The 22,471-nt window shown below is 44.0% G+C and overlaps 1 protein-coding gene across 2 annotated transcripts; it reads left to right on the top strand.

The window, feature by feature from the left end:
* The first annotated feature begins 2,821 nt into the window (after nucleotides 1-2,821).
* On the top strand, nucleotides 2,822-21,990 carry MKRN1 (makorin ring finger protein 1). Of its 2 annotated transcripts, XM_047095101.1 has the most exons (8): nucleotides 2,822-3,164; nucleotides 10,435-10,563; nucleotides 16,229-16,458; nucleotides 17,153-17,379; nucleotides 19,373-19,587; nucleotides 20,388-20,498; nucleotides 21,058-21,196; nucleotides 21,560-21,990. In XM_047095101.1, exons 1-8 carry the CDS (start codon nucleotides 2,980-2,982, stop codon nucleotides 21,770-21,772), a joined length of 1,449 nt encoding a protein of 482 aa, XP_046951057.1. In that variant the 5' UTR covers nucleotides 2,822-2,979; the 3' UTR covers nucleotides 21,773-21,990. The 2 variants fall into 2 exon arrangements, with proteins under 2 accessions (XP_046951057.1, XP_046951058.1); XM_047095102.1 differs by lacking the exon at nucleotides 10,435-10,563.
* The last annotated feature ends 481 nt before the right edge of the window (nucleotides 21,991-22,471 follow it).

Here is a 22,471-nt window from a genome sequence, read left to right as displayed (position 1 = left end):
AACACAGAGTCCGACGCGGGGCTTGAACTCACGGACCATGAGATCATGACCTGAGCCGAAGTCGGACGCTTAACCGACCAAGCCACCCAGGCGCCCCACATTTTTGTTTTAATAAATATGATCACTATGCTCAAGAAATGACAATAGCTTTGTGCAAAATTGTAACGGAGATGCCCACCATGTCCTTTCTTGGGACTCTTCCCTTCTCTCCTTCCCTGTGCCTGCCAAGTGTTCTTTTTTTTCTTGCTTGCTTTCTTTCTCTCTCTCTCTTTCTTTCTTTCTTTCATGTTTATTTTTGAGAGAGACAGAGACAGCAGGAGCAAAGAAGAGACAGGGTTGGGGGGGGGCGGGGGGGAGACAGAATCCAAAGCAGGCTCCAGGCGGTCAGCACAGGCTGATGCAGGACACGAACTCACAGTGAGATCATGATCTGAGCCCAAGTCACTTAACTGATTGGGCTACCCACGTATTCCTGCCAAGTGTTCTTAAACTGGCCTGATGCCCAGTCATTGGAGGTGGGTAATAACGTGTATGCTCCCGTGAGCATCCTCCCCAGCCTGGGGTCATCACCCTCTGGACCTTGGTATCTGAGAAGGTTCTTGGTGCTCTCCCATCACACCACACTGGAGGCCCTTTCTCCTACAATAAACTGGCTGTTTGGTACAGGAGAGCCACTCACTAATCAGTATTTCTTGAGTGAAGAAATGCAAGTGTTGCCCTTGTGCTGAACTTTTCTCCCAGTAATCTAAAACAGAGAGGACTCTAAGTTCATTTCCCCATAACACAAAACATCATTATTCCTATTGGTATGGATGGTGAGCCAAGGCATAGTAATTTTTATAACATGAGAGAATTCTTTCATTCATTGCCAAGGACTTACCCTGATTGAAACCCTACTTGGAGGACTTTGAGCAGAAGAAACTGATGCTATCTATCATTCTGGCTGCAGGGTTGAGCAGGAAGATCAGAAATTCAGAACTCAGCTTGGATGGCACATGTGATCTTGGGGGCAGCCCTGGGTCCCATCCTCCCCCCATTTTAGGACTGAGTCTGGATTATTTCTGAAGTTATTGCCCATGGCCTTTCCAGGTGTGGCATTGAGGCTCATATCTTTTATGATCGCCTATGATTCCACTAAGGGCTCTGAGCTGGGTGCCAATGCTTTCCAGGTGATGGCAGCAATATGGAGACAAAGAATCCTTAATACACAAGAGGATTTCCCTAAAACAGAAGAATGCTTTCACATTAACTTAAACCTTTTTATGCTAAGGGACGTCACAGTAACATAAAGTGCTCATTTCTGCCCATCCCCCCCTTTAAAGTAATCTCTACATCCTGACATTGGTCTCAAACATAGAACTTCTTGATCAAGGAGACACATGCTCTACTGAGCCAGCCTGGTGCCCCTCCCCCACTTCCCTTTTTAAAAAACAATGATAAAACTCAAAAAGACTATCAGGAATACGCCTATAGTCCAACAAACTCAAATTTATGAACCTGGCTACAGCAGGGGAGACCATGCAGCCAAGAAATGGGCATCTTGGAAGGGTGGTAGGGAGGGGCCTCTTACTGGGTTGAAGCTGGCTTGGGGAGAGACTAGCAAAAGAGGAACCAGTTCCGGATTGGGTACTGTCATAGGTGGGGCAGTTTAGGAACTGGGTGTCTCCAAGATCTTTGGGGAGTTTGGAGGGGAGGGAGCAATGAAGTGGGTGGGATGCAAAGACATTTGTTAAGCTGTTACCAAAAAAAAAGGGGGGGGATTGTCTTTTTGTAGCCATGCTGAGGCCTTGGGAGAAACATTGTTTTCTGTTGGCTCTGTCACTGTTCTTATTTGTGTCTGTTAGGTACACTGTGGTCTGGTTGCCAGTGGGGTGGACTTTCACTTTCTTAAGGTAGACTGAAGAAAACCAAATCGAGGGCTTGGAAACTCAGGATTTAATATGCAGCATCTGAGAGGAGAGTGGACATTGATGGGGAAATAGGATTATATGCATTTTAATGGTCATAGTTTCACAAATGGCTGTGAGAAGCTGGGAAATTCCAGACACCTTTTGTTATTTGTCATCTGTTAACTATAGTGTGAAACAATAGTGCTAAGGATTTTCCACGGACTCTCATTTAATTTTCGCAACCACCTGTGTTAGGTGCCATTTTTATTCTTTGAAAGTCATTGTCTCGTTTCATTAACTAATTACAGATCGAGAAAGCAGGACCACCGAGGTAAATTAACTTGCTCAAAGGCACATCGCTAGGAATGGGGGAGACCAGGAGATCAGGGAGACAAGCTGAGTCCACAATCTTTGCTTGTCTACTATGCTAGTATCTTGGGGCTCAGATCACACCCTGATTGGAGGCATAGAGAAGATTAAGTGTTTACTATGTACAAGGCACTAAACTCAGTGCCTAATCCTCACAGCAACCCTGTGAGGGAGGGCCTACTAGCATCCCCATTTGAGAGATGAGGAAACTGAGGCTTAAGAGAGAATGGGTATCTAGCCCCAAGTTCGTTCAGCCAATAATTGGTAGAGCCAGCAAATGGGAAATTCTGGATTCCAATCCAAATCCCAATTCCCTCCCAACACAGCATCAGCTTCCACTAGGGAAGTACTCCTGGGTCCACATGCTTGAAACCTGCACTTCAGTTCCCTAGATGTGGAGTCTCGAGGGTGGGGGCGTGGGGGGACAGTGAGGGCGGGCCCACCTGGCGGAGCCCGGCCCTCGCCCCGCCCCCGCGGGCGGAGCTCTCTCGTCCGCCAATCAGAGGATGCTGGGGGCGGGCCGCGGGCGCTGCGGCTCCGGCCCGCAGTTCGAGCGGCTGGAGCGCTCGGGAGACGCGACGAGGGGCCGAGGGGAGCGAGCGGGCGCCCCAGTCTCCTTCCCCTCCCCTTCCCTTGCCTCGCCGCCTTCTCCTCTGGCCGCCGGACCGGAACTATGTGATCCCGGAAGTTCCGGTGCCACTGCTGTGTGGGATAAACAGTAATGGCGGAGGCTGCAGCTCCCGGAACAACAGCCACAACATCAGGAGCAGGAGCGGCAGCGGCGGCGGTGGCAGCGGCCTCCCCCACCCCTATCCCCACAGTCACCTCCCCGTCCCCGGGGGCGGGGGGAGGGGGAGGCGGCAGCGACGGCTGCAGCGGCGGCTGGACTAAACAGGTCACCTGCAGGTGAGACGCTGCGCAGCCTGGCGCCGGGTGCCGGGAGGGAGGGGGGCCGAGGCGGCGGAGAGGGCACGGAGGAAGGGGCGGGCGGTCTGCCGGGGGCGGGCGGAGGAAGGAAAAGAGCGGCGTTTGGCCGCCGCGGCCTCCCCGCCCGCGCTGCGTCAACCCCCGCCGGCCGCCGCGGCCCGAGCGCGCGCAGCGCCGCTGCGGGGCCGCCGCACCGCCCGCCGCTCTCCCCGCCCCTCCCTGCGCCAGCCGAGCGGCGCGCCGCGTTGAGGGAAAGGTGGGCTGACTCCTCCCTCCTTTGCATTGTCGCGGGATGCCGCATCCCCTGCCTGCACCTCCGCAGGTTCGGGAAGGGGTGGGTGTTCTTGCCTGGAGCCCGCCTCCCCGCGGCTCTGTGGGGCCGGGGAGCGCAGCCGCGTTCACCGGCGAGGTGGCCTGGCTGTCCGCTGGCTGCCGGGCCCCCGGCGCCTTGTCATCCGTTGGTAACGTCCGCTCGCGTCTCCGCCCCCGCCCTCCGCCGCACCCGAGAAGTAGCTTTTGTTATTTCCTTGTATGTTTATTGAGGTTGGCGGTTCTGAGCTTTGTCTTAGTACCGAGTGCCTGGCTCGGATCCTCTCCTCCGCCTGAAATTGTACGTGCTGCCATTCCCCTCCCGCGGCGAAATGTTTTCTCTTGAAATCCACCCTTCTTACTTTTGAAGGGGAATCAAAGAGCTTGTCGCTCCCGGAGCAGAGCAGTTTTGTTTTGGTTTGGTATATCGGATGCAAGGATGTGGAAAAAAAAAATTAGTGGGTGGAGGTTACAGATACGTTGAGTGTACGCATGTAAAAAATGATCGCGCTGTACATACGAGTGCATTTAAATGGGTGTTATACTTGGGTTTTTTTAGAAGTGATCACTAGCGCCCAGAAGCTTTTCCTTTCTCTAAATCAACCTGGAACGCCAATTTGAACCCGCGTGGGATAATTTCCATTCGATACATAAGAATAGTCTTAACACACAATTCACTGTCCTGGTGTTAACAGCGATATTGAAGCGTTCTTCTGTAATACACATGTAAGGCATGAATAAGCTTAATAAATAAAGTTTGTTTTCCGCAACGGAATGGAAAAACAAAAGCTATTTTAGGAAGCTTCTCATTTGTATATGGTAAGAATGGAGTCAAGTGCAGTGTCTTAAAGAATGAGAATTTTAAAGTTCCTATTCATGGAACCGGTTGTTTGAGTGTGTTTACCATTTTTTTTCCCTCCACAATGCTGCACTTGATTTAAACGTGGTAGTTGGATCTTTTAAAAATAGCTAGGGTAACTTTTATATTCCTGAACTTTTAGCCCTTCCCTCTGCAGTCCCAGTCTGCCTCTATATGCTGAAAACGTTTTGAATATGTGGGTTCTTTTAAGAATTCTATACAATGCTTTGATTTTACTTATCTCCAGTCTCAATATAGTCTAGCTTTGAATACCCATCACCAACCAGAAATTACCATACTTCCCCTCATTTTTATCTTGCAGCTGTAACTTGAACCCACCTTTACAGCAGTGCACAGAATTCATGGTCACTTTTTCACTTCACTTTCCCTGCTGTTAGACATTTTCCCTGTTCTTTCTGGTTCCTCACCAGTATGTAATCAATTCAAAATAGCTTACCAGACTAATCATTCCTCTTTGCTGTCTGCCTTTAGGATCTTTGAGTGAATGCAGTATTCTAGATTGTCCCTGGACTGGTGGGAATTTTTTGCCCAGGAACCAGTATATGTTGTTTAAAAAATTTGCATAGCTCAGTAATCTAGTATTTTGAAAAGGCATTGTGTGAAAGATACAAGCTTAGATGTACTCGTTTTTTTCTATGTAAACCTGTATGTAACTTGGAGAAAGTGATCTAAAAGTATAGGTTAGTTGGTGCGTCTTAATTTTAATATTTGACATTGTTTTCAGTTGTTCCATGTACCAATATGATATCCTGTTTTTAAAAAAACCTTTTTTCTTGGGATAGGACTATGTCAAATAGGTCATTTTTTGTAGACTTGGAGCTTTCTTAAGAGTACGGACCCTGTTTCATTTGTCATTATCTGTACTTGGTAACAGCTTGTTGATGTTGGTATACCCACACGTAGAATTACCCACTTCACGTGCTTGAGGATTCCTTTGCTTTCATTTAAAAAAAGAATGAACTTTTAAGTTCACAAAGACATTCTTTTGGGAGACTACTTTGTCAGTTATTCATTAAATAAGCATCAGTGCTTACAGTGAGAGATAATGCTAGATGTTCAAGGGAATGTAGAGATGCACTGTATTATAAATATCTTTATTCTGTTTGAAAGCTAAGTCTCCCTTGAATTCAAGATAGTGCTGTAATTTTAGTGTTTTTGCTTATTTCCTTGTGTCTAGCAATTTGACTAAGACTATTTTCTTAGGGCATAATCCTCTTACAGTTTGTTTCTCCCTTTCCAGTTGACAGACACTTGTTTTTAATTGTTCCGACTCATTTGTATATTCTTATTGGTTACTATTTTCTTAATATATTTCTCAGAATCCTATCTCACTTTTATTTCTGCAGCTCAAGAAAAACCGAACTACATATACCTTTTCTGAGGAACTATTATGCTGCCCCCACCTGGCCATTTTTCATATTTTTTATTGGAGGAATATTAGGAAGTAGGCTATTGGTTTTAGCTTCTTTGAGTGTGGGATTAAAATAATACTTAAGAATAGATGGTAATTTGGCAAGCTGTAATTTTGAATTTAAGACACTGCTTGATTAGAGTGCTTCTGCAGTGGTAGATATAACTGGCAGTTGAAATAATGTAACAAAAAATACAAGTGTTTCTTCATTTCTATTTTTTAAAAGGTTTTTTTGCTTTTTTGAGTGTGGATATAGCTTAAATAAAGGAACTTACTTAAATAAAGGAAAGTCTATGCAAGTGCTGTGATATCCATAGTGAAATTTATTATTTGCAACCTATGTGGTTTTGCTTTGAAGGGGTGACATTGAAAAAGTCACACAGCTCATTAAGAAATTAATTTGTTACTGGCATTACGATTTGCATGACACCTAGGTGTCTTCTACAGTTTTTATTAAATATGTAAGTATTGTTTGTATAGGTATTGTAGGACATAAAAAGAAATCCATGGTCCTTAACCACCAAGAATTTACAGTCCAGTTTGAGAAACAGCATACATGCACTCATCAAAAACTAAATATCCCAGTAAGGAATGTCAGCCAGTTAAGTGGTAAATGCCAAATTCTCATTCAGTAATTTCTGTAAATCCATCAGGTAGGTTGTTGCAGTGCTAGACATGCTTTGAGGGTATTGTTTCTCTTGTACCCTCACAGCTAATATTGTGGTTTTTGTAACATATTTTGGCAAACATGCTTAGATTTCCAAAAGATACAGCAGTGGGTAGAATCTAGTCGATTATGTTTGTTTTTATTCCTGGACAATGTCTGCCTGGAGTCCCAGAATCTTCAAGGTGGAAGGAACCTTAGAAACCATGTGGCCCAGCCTTTTACCTTTTAGTCTGGGCAATGACATCAAGGTGAATTTGGATGGTGGCTTTTTGGTGGTGGCACTTAAAAATAAAAAGCAATTATTTTGCTTTTGTTTTGGGGAGAAATTCTTGGGAGAGGCTTGCCCTTCTCCACTTTTCTGTTGTAACTTCTGTTATGTCATGATCTCTTAGAAATTAGTTGGCAAGGAGGGGTTTCACTGTGAGGATGATATATAATTTTGGGTGTACCAATACCGTTCACACCACTGAGCGACAAAAGACAAGAAAAAAACCCCAAAAACCCAGACAGTATGTAGTAAACACCATGTAAATTAACGCTTAGTATTTGGCAGTAACTGATTAGGACTTGTGTTCTGGTGTTTCTGTTGATTCTGCAGTATCCGGTGATTTTGCGTCTGCTTGAATTCCTTCGGTGTTGCTAGTTCTGGACCACAGGAACTTCTTGCTGGTTAGTTCTTTTTCTCAGTCCTCCTGTTGGACCACACATGGTATAGCTTTCTGCAGGAGTAGTTCCCGAAAAGGTTGTTCCTTTGTTTTCTGGCTAGATTACTCCGGTTAACTTCAGATCTTCTTGTGGCAAGACATCTAGCTGTCTTGCCTTCTTTCTCAACTGATCTGTTCACATACACCTCCTATCAGGCATGGGAAGAAACCAGTACAGTCCCCAAATGCGGTCTGAGTGTGGGCAGAGTGAAGCTGTGGAAGGCCCAGGTGTAAGGGAGCCAGAGTAGCAACAAAGGCCTAATGCAGTGACTTCACTCACACATCCTGCCCTTTTTGTCAAGTTCTAAAATATAAAGATTGGTGAGACTAAGATGACATCACTAGCAAGTGACAAAGCTGGAAGTGAGTCTCCCACTTCTGATGGGGAGTGCCTGGCTGGCTCCATCTTTTTGAGTTGAGTTTTCACTATCCTTGTGGATTTTCAAGAGTTTCTACCCTTCGTGGATGTCAGCAAGTAAATAGTGGTGTATGTTTTACAAAGGTGCTAATGAAAAGTGTCCTACTGAATGTTAAGTTGCAGGTTTTAGGAAGTTGATCCTGTTTTTTTTTTTTTATTTTTTTTTAATGTTTTTATTTATTTCTGAGAGAGAGACACACACAGAGTATAAGCCTCAGGGAGGGAGGGAGACATAGAATCCGAAGCAGACTCCAGGCTCTGAGCTGCCAGCACAGAGCCCGATGCGGGGCTTGAACCCACGAACAGTGAGATCAGACCTGAGCCGAAGTCGACGCTTAAACCGAGAGAGCCACCCAGGCGCCCCGAAAGTTGATCTCCTTAAATGAAGCAACTGGTTTAAGAACCCAAGTTATGGTCAGGCAGGGGAGTGGTGGAAGATGAAATCTGACATAGTGAAGAGGTCATAAACCCAAGTACAGCAGTTGAATGAATGAAAACTTGACAAATGGGATTTAAAAACAAACCTAAAATTTCAAGTATTGTGCCTGAGATTTAGATGCTACCTTCCCAGCTGGAAATCTCTAGAGGGTTTATCAAGCCTTAAAACTGAATCAATAAATGGTCTGTGTATCTCTGACTTAAGATTGATCCTGAAGAAATATCAAAGGTATAGACACCTTTGCTTTAAAAAGCAAAAGTTCCCACCAGGGATGAGACAGTAAACAACTGTTCAGACACCTTTGTCTTGTGTTTACAAAGCAAAAGTTCCTACCAGGGATGAGACAGTAAACAACTGTATTCAGGCGTGGACAGTGTTTCAAATGGATAACCTATTAGCAACTGGATACTTGATATATAATACTTTGAGGCATAATTATACTGTAGTGGTGATTACAATGTAATTATCATTGGCTTGTTTAGGTGTTGGGTGTGTGTGTAATGTTGATGTCTTCATTTATGCAGTCAGAAATTATCTATTGATAGAACTAGTTTAGTTGCCCTGTAGTTGAGCATAAGTTCAGACCTGAGTTAGATTATGGCAAACCTAGTAACAGTTGAAGTTAGGTTATAGTTATAATTTGACTTCCAATTATATTTTTATATTTTTTTAATGGACTGCAGTCATAGCACTTCAGGATCTTGATCTTTTTAACTGTTTGTTTCCACTAACATGTTACATTCTTGCCATCTTACCTGTTGTCTCGTAGAAGGTTCACTTGCAGGTAATCCCTGCATAGAACTATTCACATTCGAATTTGGGGACAGTTCAATTGAAGGAACTTCTTCAGAGTTCCTTAGGTAAATCTGAATATTTTTTTTTTTACATACCATTCAGTGGGCAAGGGGCTTGTACTTTCTGTTACTGTACGTACCAGCTGTAGATAACTGTGACACTCTTGGATATAGTGATGTCATCTGCAAGACCAGCCATATTTACATCCAAGAAATAGGCACTTTTTTCTTATTCTGCCAGCTGTACATAGATGCATATTTGGGGGAGTTGTGGCCTGCCAAAATTAAATCTTCATTACTCTGCTCAAGAGAAAGAGACCAGTAAAGGAAGGACCAAAGAATTTACATTTTTTTAAGAATGTTTATTCATTTTTGAGAGTAGCGCAGGTGGGGGAGGAGCAGAGAGAGGGGGAAGGAGACACAGAATCCCAAGTAGGCTCTAGGCTCCAAGCTGTCAGCACAGAGCCTGATGCAGCGCTTGAACCCACAAACTGAGATCGTGACCCAAACCTAAGTACCCTTAATCAACTGAGCCACCCAGGTGCCCTGGACCAAAGAATTCAAAACAAAAAACAAAAACCCTGACAGAAGTCAGTGGTGGGAAGATGGACGGTGGTGGTGGTGGTTCTACTCACTTGACATGATTAGGGTTATCTATAAAAATAAGACCCATATCACTTACCTAATCCACATAAGTTGCATTTAGAGAAATATGGACATCCCCAGATTCTGATTTAGTAGATAGGCAGTGAGGTCTCAATGTTTGCATTTCTAGCAAATTCCCAGGTGGTGCTGGTGCTGCCTAGTCCGGATTCCCTTAGGAAGTAAGTCCTAGTAATTCCGCCTGTGATACTTGGTGTTTGGAAGCTGCTGGTTAGATACACATGTAACCCTTTAAGGCACAGGAACAACATACTAACCATAGGACATCGTGATTGCCTTTTAACTCTGTGGCAAAATTGGTTTTTATTTTCACATGTGGATTTGAAAGAATTAAAATGGTCTCTTGAAGTGCAGTAGTCTGACCCGTTGTGGTCTGCATTGCTTCTTGATTCTGTATCTTTGACTTTTTTACAGATAGAGCTGCTATTATTGGCTAAAGTTAGTGGAAAACAAGAAGCTACCTCCTCAGTACTGTAAAATGAGGACAGTGGTCAGATTAATACCAACCTCAAAGTTTAAATCTGAATTGGTGCACATATGCATAGGCAGCCTTCCTGTGGTACCATAATGGATAATCTTGACATACGGTCTAATTCTACGTGTTCTGTGTTCATTTCACATGTAATAGAATATATTGCTGCCATGCAGCACTAGTATATTACTGATACATTGGCTAAGAATTCTTTTAGTGCTGGCTCTAGACTTTTCACTTATTTATTTTTTTAACGTTTATGTATATTTGAGAGACTGAGCACCAGCAGGAGAGGGGCAGAGAGAGAGAGGAAGGGAGACACACACAATCCAAAGCAGACTTCAGGTTCAGCGCAGAGCCGGACGCAGGCTCTAACCAATGAGCTGTGAGATCATGACCTGAGTTGAGGTCGGACACTTAACCAGCTGAGCCACCCAGGTGCTCCTGGCTCTAGACTTTTTAAATCCAATTTTGTGGTTCTTTTTCTCACAGGTATTTCATGCATGGGGTTTGTAAGGAAGGAGATAACTGTCGCTACTCGCATGACCTCTCTGACAGTCCGTATGGTGTAGTGTGCAAGTATTTTCAGCGAGGATACTGTATTTACGGAGACCGCTGCAGGTAAGAATTCTACAGATCAGTTTTGTTCAGGGGTGGATTGGGAGAGATTGGGAGAAAAGATAAGAGTAAGACACATAATTCCAATAATCTTTGAATTGGTACCATAATCTGAAATTGCAATTGAGCAGAAAACATGTGTTTTAGTTACCTGTTTATTACAAATTACTGGGAGATTCAGCAATTTAGAAATAATAGACATTGTCTCATAGTTTCTGGGGGTCAGAATCTGGGCATGGCTTAGCTGAGTGGTTCTAGCTCTGAGACTCCCAAGATTGCAGTCAAGATTTCTGGCAGAACTGTCATTATCTGAAGTCTTGGGGTTGGAGGATCACTTCTAGGGTGGCTCGCTCACTCACTATTGGTGAGACCTCAGTTCGCACCACACGGACCTCTCCCTGGGCCTGCTCAGCGTCCACATACTTGGTAGCTGTCTTTTCCCCAGAGCCAGTGATTCAAGAGAGCCAGCAAGGACAAAGCCACAATGCCTTTTATGACCTGGTCTCAGAAGTCCCACACTCCCTTCCACTATATTCTGTTTATTATAAACAAGTCAGCAAGTCCCAGCGCACGTTCAAGGGGAGAGTGATTGGGCTCCACCTTTTGAAAGGAGTAGTGGCAAAGAATTCTGGACATATTTTAAACCATCACAGTAGGTGAGACATTTTGGGAATGTCAGCCAATTTTAGCATTCTTTCAGAAAAGGATTATGTCAACTCTTGTGTTCAAATGCTAAAGAGTTCAAAAGACTGAATTACTGATGGGTGGGATATTAATGTTAGGTCATCCCACATGCATTTTACTAGGAAGTTACTAAGGACAAAGTTTTTTTTTCATATGACTAGAAGCTCAGAAGTGGAACCTCTGGTATCTGAGTTTAAGTCAATCATTTTACTCTTTGCTGATTTTTTTTTTTCCTTTCAGTATTACTGGAGATGGGGACAAATGACAGTGACACACTACTCAAATACCCCCCCCCCCAGGTTTATTTATCCTTTTTAGTCACAGTATGAAAGGGGGGGGCAGTGTCTAGAGCCCTATCATACTAAATATAAAAGCATTTCTTCATGGGCTGGTCTCTGCAGGTGTTCTAGGCCGATTAATTGTAGGGGAGCTGGGTTCTTTGCCTAGCCAGTCTGTTGAGGATCCTTGTAAACTCTGTCCAGGGAGAGAGGAAATGTCAAGAGGAGACAAGTCCAGAGACGTCCTGGAGATTGTGCTTGCTGTGTGACAGGAGGAGGGGAAGTATGGCTAGTTAATGGATGATCCTCTTATTCCAGTAGAGGCACTCACCTGACTGGGTCATATAGGTGGGATGAATGAAGAAAAGGTTAAACTGAAGAAATCTAAGGCCTGGGCTCTGTGTTAATCATCAGCTTATTTTTCAGGTAGCTTTGCCAGCCCCAGTGGCATTTCGTGTTCTCCTTTGGGACTAAGTAGAAAGAGTATAGAAGTCCATCTTCAGCATATTCCCGTAATCTGTGAGTTTCCTTGTGGTAGATGGAGGTTGAAGGCCAGGGAGTGAGCCCTTGTTTTGGTGAGGCTCTGACATTTAGGCAGATGTGAGTCACCTAATAAGTTTACTTTATAGGAAAGGTGCAGCTCCCTCTCTGGGGAATAGTCCTGATTTGAGCTCGATTTAGAGCCCTTTGGATAAAGTGAAAGGAGTTAGGGAAACCTGTGTATTAATAGCCTGCCTGAAAGTAAGCTTCGGTGGTAATTGTTTGGGACAGATAGACTGGTCTAGGCAATCTTTTTTTTTTTTTTTGGGGGGGGGGTTGTTTAGCTAAAGTCCTGGTGGGAGAGGGGCAGAGAAAGAGGGAAAGAGAGAATCCCAAACAGACTCCACAGTGACAGGGCAGAGCCTGCCTCGGGGCTTAGCCTCACAAACCGTGACCTGAGCCCGAATCTAGAGTCGCTTAACCAACTGAGCCACCCAGGCACCCCTAATAGGTTAGGTGATCATTAAAAGATGGATTCTAGACTAGCTAAAGAAGGAATGTTACGGAGGTGCTTGTTCCAAGACTGCTTATTTTCTTGTTAAAATTACACCTGGATGATTTAAACTTTCGCTCTTATGGTATAGGGATTTTTTAAATATAACTTGGCCAATGCCCAGAGATTTCAATTAATTGAACTCCTCACAGAGGGAGTAGTTTATAATGAAAGATAAAAGTCCTAGTTCCAACAGTTCAGAAAAATTACTGCATCAGTGTTTGCTAGTGGTGACACTGTTACGAAGTGAGGCCGTTCTTGCCCAGAGCTGGTGGTACACATGGCACGAAGTCTAGTATCCTTTGCCCCCACCTGCTGAATGCTATTAGAACTCCCTCGTTTCCTTTGTCTTTTTTTTTGTTTGTTTAAGTTTTATTTAAGTTACCTCTGCCCAACGAGGGGCTCAAACTCACAACCCTGATACGAGGAGTTGGATGTTCTTCCAACTGAGCCAGCCAGGTGACCTTCCCTCCTTGTTTCTGGACACCAGTGGAGAACCTTGGTTGACAGGTGACAACCTTTGCTATGGTAGGCCCTTACCCTATAGACCCACTGAGTCCCATAAATTAAAATATTTAAAGATGGGTGCCTGGGTGGCTTAGTCGGTTAAGTGCTGGACATTGGCTCAGGTTATGATCTCAAGGCTCTGTTCATGAGTTTGAGCCCCACATCAGGCTCTGTGCTGATAGCTCAGAGCCTGGAGCCTGATTCAAATTCTGTCTGTCTCTGCCCCTTCCCCACTTGTACTCTGTCTCTGTCTCTCAAAAATAAACATTAAAAATTTTTTTAAATATTTATTTATTAAAAATTTTTTTTAATGTTTGTTTATTTTTGAGAGAGAGAGAGAGAGAGAGAGAGAGACCGAGCTTGAGAGGGGAAGGGCCATATAGAGAGAGGGAGACAAAGAATCTGAAGCAGGCTCTAGGCTCTGAGCTGTCAGCACACAGCCTGATGCAGGGCTCTCATGAACCACGAGATCGTGAGCCAAAGTCTGACGCTCAACCAACTGAGCCACCCAGGCGCCCCTAATTTTTAAAATATTTAAAGACAGATACCAGACTTTGGAATGATTGGAGGCGGAAGTAGCCAACTGGAGGGAAAAATGTTTATCTTCTCTTAGAGCTGGAAGGAAAATTGATTAAACTTCCTTAGATAGAAATTGATCCTATATCAAAGTATTCTTTGCAAGATGTGAAAGAAAAGCTCAATATTTCAGTGTTGTCTCAGCATTATTTCTTCACTTAACACTTTGACTGTAAGGTCACTGATTCTGTGATAATCCATTAAAGAATTAACTTAATTATAATGAAGACATTGTCCTGGGCTCTGAATCCAGTAGATCCGAGAGTCCTTTTAAGCAGGACTTGGCAGATTTTTTCTGTATGGGGCCAGAAAATAAATTTTTGGCTATGCAGGCCACGTGGTTTCTTGTCATACAAAAGCAGCCATAGATAATACATAAGCTGCTGGATGTGATTGTGTTCCCATGAAACTTTATTTGGGATGCTAAAATTTTAGTTCCATATAATTTTCATGTGTCCTAAAGTGATCTTTTTTTCCAACCAATTTAAAATGGTGAAACCAGGAACACAAGTCAAGTTGCTACCTGAATCTGTGCCTCCTGGATTGCAATTCTAGTTGCTCCCCCAAAAAGAATGAAAAATAATAATCAACAAATGTCAGTGGGCGCCCGGCTGGCTCAGTTGGTGGAGCGTGTGATTCTTGATCTCAAGTTGTGAGTTGAGGTCCCACGTGGGGCATAGAGCTCACTTTTAAAAATAAATAGATAATTTAAATGTTGTAATTGTGTTTTAGAATCAAAGGAATATATACCATTTAAACATAAAAATGTCAAAGCCACTTTTAGCTCTGGTTGAATTTGGTCTGAGGGTCTGAGACTGATCCCTGTTCCTAAAGTCCATGCTTCACTGAACCATAGTTTTTGCCTTTCCAAATGAGAGTCTTGCTGTTTATTTGTACTTGGTCTCTCCTAGCGCTTACTCACAAATCTTTGCTTCAGAGTCACATTTTATATAGATCTATTCTGCACTAAGGGAATAGCTTTGCCTAAATAGGCAGATTTGATTTAAAAAGTTACTTTTCCGGGGGGTGCCTGGGTGGCTCAGTTGGTTGACTGTCCACCTCTTGATTTCAGCTCATTATGATCTCATTCATGCTTCTTGGAATCAAGCCCCATGTTGGGTCTCTGCTAACAGTGTGGAGCCTGCCAGGGATCCTGTCTGTGCCCCTCCCCTGCTTACATGCTCTCAAAATAAATAAGCTTAAAAAATGTATGAAAATACTATCTCTTCCGTTTAATAGTGTGGACATTTTTTTTTTTAACGTTTTATTTATTTTTGAGACAGAGAGAGACAGAGCATGAACGGGGGAGGGGCAGAGAGAGAGGGAGACACAGAATCGGAAACAGGCTCCAGGCTCCGAGCCATCAGCCCAGATCCCGACGCGGGGCTCGAACTCACGGACCGTGAGATCGTGACCTGGCTGAAGTCGGACGCTTAACCGACTGCGCCACCCAGGCGCCCCAATAGTGTGAACATTTTAATGTGTGTGTTGGCAAAATGTTCCATGTTTCTGCTTGTTGAATTTGTCACCCTTGCATTTTTTCTTTAATAATTTTATTTATTGAGAGAGAGAGGGTGTGTGTGTATAAAAATGGGAGGGACAGAAGGAGAGAGAGGATCTCAAGCAGGCTCTATGCTCAGTGACAAGAGTGGAGCCCCATGCTGATCCTGTGACCCTGGGATCCTAACCTGAGCCAAAAGAGTGGGAGGCTCAACCCCTCCCTAAGTCACCCAGGCACCCTAGCATTGCTTTGGTCAGTTTTGGCTGCCCGGGGTCTTTAGCATAGTTGCCATGGAAACTGCAGGACCCCCGCCCCCATTGGAGTAGAATCTAGGGGGTAGTGGGTGGTCTGTGACAGGGTGGGTAAACTCTGGTGTGTAGGCCAAACGTGGCCAAAAGCTCTTTCGATAAATGAAGTTTTACTGGAATACACACATGTATAGTATGTACCCATGTACAGTCACTTAAGTAACACCTATGGTGGCCTTTGAAGTATAATCACAGAGTTTAATAGTAATAGTTATGGCAGTGACAGTATGACCTGCAAAGCATAAAGTATGTGTTTGACCCTTTATTTTTTTTTTTTATTAAAAAAAATTTTTTTTAATGTTTATTTAGTTTTGAGACAGAGAGAGACAGAGCATGAGCAGGGAAGGGGCAGAGAGAGAGAGACACAGAATGTGAAGCAGGCTCCAGGCTCTGAGCTGTCAGCACACAGCCCGACGCGGGGCTCAAACTCACGGACTGTGAGATCATGACCTGAGCCGAAGTCGGACGCTTAACCGACTCAGCCACCCAGGCACCCCTTGTTTGACCCTTTAGTGTTTGCTTGACCCCTGGTCTATGACCTTGCTCCTCACAGTGTAGTCCTTGGGCTAGCAGTATTCTCATCCCGTGGGGCCTTGGTAGACCTGGAGAATCCTGGGCTCTGCTCCAGACTAAGAAATTAGGTATCTGCCTTTTAACAATTTCCCAGCTGATTCATCGGTACCGTAGTTTGACAAGAACCCAAAGATAGGATCAGGAAATACATACCCCATTTGGGGCTGCTGGCGAGACAGTGACTGCTGACTTAAAATTTTTCTTTTAGATATGAACATAGCAAGCCACTGAAACAGGAAGAAGTGACTGTGGCAGATCTAACTGCAAAATCATCCCTTGCTGCTTCCTCAAGTCTCTCATCGGTAGTTGGACCAGTTGTTGAAATGAATACGGGCGAAGCCGACTCACGAAATTCAAACTTTGCAAGTGTAGGAGCAGGTTCAGAAGACTGGGTGAATGCCATTGAGTTTGTTCCTGGCCAGCCCTACTGTGGCCGTAGTGAGTATTTGGAAGACTTAAAAACAACTTAGGGCACTAGACAGTAGTCCATCCTTTAGGTGGGTTTCACAGCCTTCTACTTCCACTCTTCATGTTTAACCTAATCTGTTAAAAAAAGATTTTTTTTAACGTTTATTTATTATTGAGAGACAGAGCATGAGCAGGGGAGGGGCAGAGAGAGGAGGAGACACAGAATCTGAAGCAGGCTCCAGGCTCCAAGCTGTCAGCACAGAGCCCGACATGGGGCCCAAACCCACAAACTGAGATCATGAGCCGAAGCCAGATGCTTAACGGGTGCTTAACCAACTGAGACACCCAGGCGCCCCTTAACCTAATCTTAATACACTAAATTGGATTACCTAAGATTTACCTATGGAGTGAAAGAAACTTTGATCCCAATAGTAGTGAATTTAGAATGTTTTGAAAAACTGAAGCTTCTTTTGCCTCTTTCCTTTAATCAGTGCCATTGTAGAAGAGGTGCCTAAAAAGTTTTGTTTTCTTTTAAATAAGCCCATTCATGGAAATATCAGCATTAGAAAGATTTGTTTCAGGAGTAAAGGGATTAAATAGACTGTTTGGCCTTTAATTGAAGTTCTCATTTTTGTTTTCAGTTAGGTTCTCAGTTTATTACCTTATAGTTCATATTTCCCCCTTACCCATTTTGGACCTTTACTGCCCTCTTAAACATTTTCAGCTGCCCCTTCCTGCACTGAAGCACCCCCGCAGGGCTCAGTGACCAAGGAAGAATGTGAGAAGGAGCAAACCGTGGCTGAAACAAAGAAGCAGCTTTGCCCGTATGCCGCCGTGGGAGAGTGCCGGTACGGGGAGAACTGCGTGTATCTCCACGGAGACTCCTGTGACATGTGTGGGCTGCAGGTTCTCCATCCCATGGACGCTGCCCAGAGATCACAACATATAAAAGTAAGTCAGCGGGGTCATGTGCTAATAGGTGTGAGATGGGATTTCCCCTTTCACAAGCATTGTTAATTTCAGAGAAATGCTTGGTGAATTCAGTGGTTTTATCTCTTGGGCTCTGAATACCTTATCACCAAATCCTTTCAGAATTCAGACCATGGGCTCTTTCTTCTCTTTAAATGTTTTCATTTTCTTTAAAAGTGTTTATTTAAGTGCTGTCTGTACTCAATGTGGGGCTTGAACTCATGACCCTGAGATCAAGAGACACATGCTCTTCAACTGAACCAGCCAGGCACCCTCCTTTTTTTTTTAAATACCAACAGTTTTTCCGAGATTCACATTCCATAGAATTTACTCTTCTAAGATTGTCTCATTGTTTTTAAGTCTATCGACATAGTTGTGCAACCATTACCATGATTGTGATTTTAGGACATTTTCATCATCCCCAAAAGACACTTCATGCCCCTTAGCTCCATTACTGCATCCTGCCCTTCGTCCAGCTCCTGACAATAAATAACTGATCTACTTTCTGTCTCTCTGGATTTCCCTGTTGTGGGGATCGCTTCTGAATGAAATCCTATATGTCTATCAGTACTTCATTCCTTCTGTCTGAATAACAATTCACTGCATAGCTGTACCACATTTTATCTTTCCAGTCATCATTTGAATGGACACTTGGATTGTTTCCCCCTTGGCAGTCTCTTGGAGAGTAGCATTGCTGGGTCATAGGAAACCACTGCCAGGCATTCTCCACGGTGATGTCAGTCACCGCTTTACCTTTCAAACACAAAGGGTGCAGATTGCAGGCTACGGTTTTAAGCCCATTGCAGCATAAATTTTTTGTTGAGAAAACATTGTATTATGAATCTTATTTATTGGAGCAGATTTTGCCTCCAATCGTTATCATTTCTGTTTAATAAAAAATAATTTGGTTGTTGGGTAAAGCATGATGTAGGATAGACATAGTTTGAATCCTACCTTTGCAGCATGTTGGTTGTGTGAATTAAATAAATCGTTCAGGTATGTTTTGGGGATAGTAGCGTCTTTTTTTGTTTTGTCTCTTTTTGTAATGTCTGTTTCTGAAGATTGTTTAAAAAGAGGTTTCAGAAAGATAAAATATAGTAAAATGTGGTTATGTGGATTTATGGGTGACTTTTTGGTTGCTTTTTTGTATTTCCTACAATTAACATGTTTCTTATAAAATGAAAAAGTATGTGTAGTGTAATACATGTCAGTTACACCTCCCTTAAAACAAAGGGTGGGACATCTACACAAATCTGTACATGAATGTTCAGAGTAGTGTAATTTTTTTTTTTTAAGTTTATTTAGGTAATCTCTACACGCAGATAGCCTTCCACAGTGTAGATAACTGACCAAGCCAGTCCCTAAAGGACACATTTATATGATATGCCCCGGGATAAGCATAGCCAAAGATTACTAGTTGCCTAGGACTGGGAGGCTGGTTTCAGGGGGATTGAGTGACTGCTGTGGGAGTGGGGTTTTTCTTGGGGTAACGGACACATTCTATTGATTGTGGGGATGGTTACATAACTAAACTGCACCCTTTGAAAGAATGAATTAAAATGGTATGTCAATAAAGCTGGTTTTTCTTTTAATGTGAAAATTAGGTGCCTGGCACATAGTTGTCCCCTAATAAATATTAGTTTCCATTATCCTTAATGAGATCAATAAACAGTATGAAAAACCATCTCCAACATGGATCATAACGCAGAGGGTAAAGAAAACTGGGTGACACCTCTCCTCCCTGCCCCCCCCCCCCGCCCCGTTCTTCAAGTTGCATTCTTCTAGTTTGACTTTGTAATGATGTAAAGACCCAAAAGGTTACTGTATTTGCTTGTGAACAAAGCTGCTTTCAATGTCCAATTGGGAACCTCTTTTTTGGGTGACTATTGATTTCTCTGAACACCAGTCTTGAGCTATCAGTGGAAGTCTTCGTTGTTCAGTGACTTGATCACACTTCTCTCTCTACTGTCTCTAGTCCTGCATCGAGGCCCATGAGAAGGACATGGAGCTCTCGTTCGCTGTCCAGCGCAGCAAGGACATGGTCTGCGGGGTCTGCATGGAGGTGGTCTATGAGAAAGCCAGCCCCAGCGAGCGCCGCTTTGGGATTCTCTCCAACTGCAGCCACACTTACTGTCTCAAGTGTATTCGCAAGTGGAGGAGTGCTAAGCAATTTGAGAGCAAGATCATAAAGTGAGACTCCTCCCCAATCTCCGTTTGTGCTTTCTATTTTGGGGAAGAATTTAGTATCTTGTGCCAACTTTTCAACCAGATGGACCGCACTTAAATGCATGCATTTTATCTTGAAACTGGGGTATTCTAATCGGGACTTCTCCTTTGTATTTTCCGCTAGCTTCTAGGTTAGTTGGTATAGGTCTACTCTTCATTTGAACGAGGAAACCCTGTGTATCAGTCAGTAGATTCTTCGTGCTTTTTCTGAGGAGATTGTGTTTAATGGATTAGCCAGTTTAGGCTCAGCGAACAAACTTATCTAGCTCTGAATGTATGTTTCCTGACGTTTTACATTTTCCACTTTCCTATTCCATCCATTAAGCTAGCCAATAATCCACCATCCTTTAAAGATTGTTCTCATAACTGAACAAAGACTACATAATCTAAACAGAGCAAAGTTACAAGAAATAAATCTATTTAAACGAAAGAAAAAGGAGTCCGTGTGAAATGTCTTCTTTGGTTGTTTTTTTGTTTTGTTTTGTTTTTTTATTTTTTTGTTTCTATTTTTTAACCGAAGTTATTATTATTATCATTATTTTTTTTTGAGTGAATTGGCTAGCCATTGAATTGAATTTATGAAGGAGTTTGTCTTGCCTCAGAGGAAATGGTCAGTTGTGTGACAGTGTGTGGAACCCTTTCAGGAAATGCCCAGTTGCCTTTCAGTTAAGTCTTTAAGTATGGAGGTGACACATCAGGGTGTGTCCTTGAAGAGTGGGCCTGTAAAGGGGGATATGCATTGCAGCCTGTTCATTGTTTCCCAGGTCCTGCCCAGAATGCCGGATCACATCTAACTTTGTCATTCCAAGTGAGTACTGGGTGGAGGAGAAAGAAGAGAAGCAGAAACTCATTCAGAAATACAAAGAGGCAATGAGGTATGAGCACTGCAGCCTTTTCTCAGGCTAAGATCCCAACATGGCTTGGGTTCACTTTGAAAAGAACAGTGCTGCATTATATACTCCTACCTCCTTCCTACCCTTTCTTTGACTTCCCAGTACAGTTTCTTGTGTCGCCCCTGATTACACTTCCCCGTTGTGTACCTGGCTATGACACAGTCCTTGGGGTGCACGCCAAGGGACTGTGTCATAACGAAGTCTATACTGCTGATTGCTGAAACCCCATGAGTGGGGTTCTGCCTTCTTCTGCGTCCATGTTCTAGTTGTCCTATGTGCTTGTGTGTGGGCTTCTAGAAGATTTTCTCTCTGCTGGATCTGCGGTACTGGAGCTGTTACAAACAGCATAGACTTGAACAGAGTGTCTGTTTCTAGTTAGTGTTTCATGCATTCGTGCACACATGTTTAAGAACACACGTTGGGGAGGGCTGTGAACGAACATGCTGGTTCTATCCCTACCTGTTTAACGAAATACCGGATGATAGTCAAATACAGACCTGAAATCCACTGTGAATAAGGGTTGCGATATTTTCCTTTCCAGCAACAAGGCGTGCAGGTATTTTGATGAAGGACGTGGGAGCTGCCCATTTGGAGGGAACTGTTTTTACAAGCATGCGTACCCTGATGGCCGTAGAGAGGAGCCACAGAGACAGAAAGTGGGAACATCAAGCAGATACCGGGTAACTCTCGCTGTTTTTTTAAAGGAGGGGAAATTCCACGCTATCCGTTGAGTCCTGCACAGATTGGGGTAGGGGAAGGAGATTACCGCACAGGTCTGGGAGTGAGACTGGAGGATGAGAGGAGGAGAGAGCCACCTCAGGAAATGGGGAGGGATAGGAGAGGAAAAGATACAGAGTGCCCAGAGCTCTAGCCTAAACGGTTTGCATCAAGTAACCAGAGGGTAGGAATTGGTAAAGTCGAAACCCTAAATGAGAAGTCTGTTCGTCATGCCGTCTGGTGTGCTGGACGGTTTGCCTTAGAAACACCAGGATAGAAGATGCTACTCGACAGTGCCCTCCCTATCATGGCCTTGTTTTTTACAGGCCCAACGAAGGAACCACTTCTGGGAGCTCATTGAGGAAAGAGAGAACAGCAACCCATTTGACAACGACGAAGAGGAGGTTGTCACCTTTGAGCTGGGCGAGATGTTGCTTATGCTTTTGGCCGCAGGTGGGGACGACGACCTGACAGACTCTGAAGACGAGTGGGACTTGTTTCATGATGAGCTGGAAGATTTTTATGACTTGGATCTATAGCAGCTTTGCGTGGCGCACTGGTCTGCCGAGCCTCAGCCAGGAGCCGTCCCCGTGGTGGTGTGGCAGTGCCCGTGTTTCTGTCCTAGGCAGGCCTATCCAATCCAGGTGCTGTCGTGGTCCTTTTTACCCAGGGCCTGTCTTCTCGTCCCCTCACCTTCCCCCAAGGAGTGTGTTGTCTCCTCTGTTTCCAGAAGTTACAAAAATAAATCTTAAAGCTAGTTTTTTTTCGTAACATGGATTTAACTGTCAGAGTAGGTTAGTTGCGCCATCTGTTTCCCGCCAGATTCACACGGTTCTAGGGTAGCGTTTACGGACTTTTCCACACTCTACTTTGAGGACCCCGGGTTCAAACGTAACAGCGCGGGCCCCGCTTTCGGGTCCAAGAATAGGGGTGACAGGTGAAGGGTCTGGACTGTGGCAAGTAGCCTGCTGCAGACTCACAAGGTGGATGCTTGAGGCTTCTGGTGAAATCTGCACATCTGTGTTTTTACATCTATCTGTTCCCTACCCTGTACTCCCCACCTGTGCCCTTGTTCTGTGGTTTTGGTCTCTTGTTTAATTGCACACAAGTAATAATTACGGGGTAACCAGAACCAGGTGCGAATGTGTTGAGATTTTTATCGTGCAGCACGATAGGCAGATTGTGAAAGAACACGTACAAAAAGATACAGCGGCGTAAAAGAAATGCAGAGCCGGAAG

Source organism: Lynx rufus, unplaced genomic scaffold, assembly GCF_022079265.1.
Source record: "Lynx rufus isolate CCGP_SWC_20201006 ecotype Redwood Valley unplaced genomic scaffold, mLynRuf1.p SCAF_4, whole genome shotgun sequence".
NCBI lineage: Eukaryota > Metazoa > Chordata > Mammalia > Carnivora > Felidae > Lynx > Lynx rufus.
This window is presented reverse-complemented; position numbering and strand designations above follow the sequence as displayed.